At 48.1% G+C, this 640-nt stretch overlaps 1 protein-coding gene across 1 annotated transcript in view; it reads left to right on the plus strand.

Moving 5' to 3' along the window:
- The window catches only part of KSR1 (kinase suppressor of ras 1), a 35547-nt gene that overhangs the window by 16070 nt on the left and 18837 nt on the right, over positions 1-640 (plus strand). Inside the window, exon 6 of the mRNA XM_007452395.1 lies at positions 517-578. Within this exon, the coding sequence (XP_007452457.1) occupies positions 517-578 (62 nt within the window). The remainder of the gene's footprint in view (positions 1-516; positions 579-640) is intronic.

Genomic DNA, 640 nt, shown 5'->3' on the forward strand with positions numbered 1-640 from the left:
TTCAGCAGGCGGAACCAAACCAAGAATCCAGCTCTTTCCACTTCTGCCACTCTGGTCCTCAGACCACGTGGCCTGTGTAGGAATGTAGCAGGAGGGGCTGCCCCTTGCTTCCCTGGGACCCTTTGGTAATGGAAACATTTTCCTTCTAATTCATCTCTTTTAAGTTCAGACTTGTCTCAAGCTTTGTGAACACGGGTAGAGGGTCTCCTTTTGTTTAGAAAAGAGAAATCGCTATGTGGCCCACAGCAAGTTAAAATGGGTGTAATCAAATGTGCTTTGACGTGAAGATTGGGCAGGTGATAGCAGGAACATGGTCGTACTCAACAGATAGTCGGTGCTAGTACTGTTAACATCAGATGTTCTACACGCTTAAGCTAATGTTTGTTGAGACATTTGTGGGAATCGAGGCAGTCATGGTTGAGTGTTGCACAAAACTTCCAGGCCGTGCTTCTGAGCCCCTGTGTGTGTCCCGGGGTCCCGTGTGGCTTTTCGTGCACTGACCCTGTTCTTTACCAGGTTGAAGTGTCATAACAAGTGTACAAAAGAAGCCCCCGCCTGTAGAATATCCTTCCTTCCACGTGAGTGTTCTACCCTTCCCCCTTCTGGATTTGGGGTGCATCTTTCTTGAACCTGTTTCCTG

The sequence above is a fragment of the Lipotes vexillifer genome, unplaced genomic scaffold, assembly GCF_000442215.2.
Source record: "Lipotes vexillifer unplaced genomic scaffold, Lipotes_vexillifer_v1.1 scaffold216, whole genome shotgun sequence".
Taxonomy (NCBI): domain Eukaryota; kingdom Metazoa; phylum Chordata; class Mammalia; order Artiodactyla; family Lipotidae; genus Lipotes; species Lipotes vexillifer.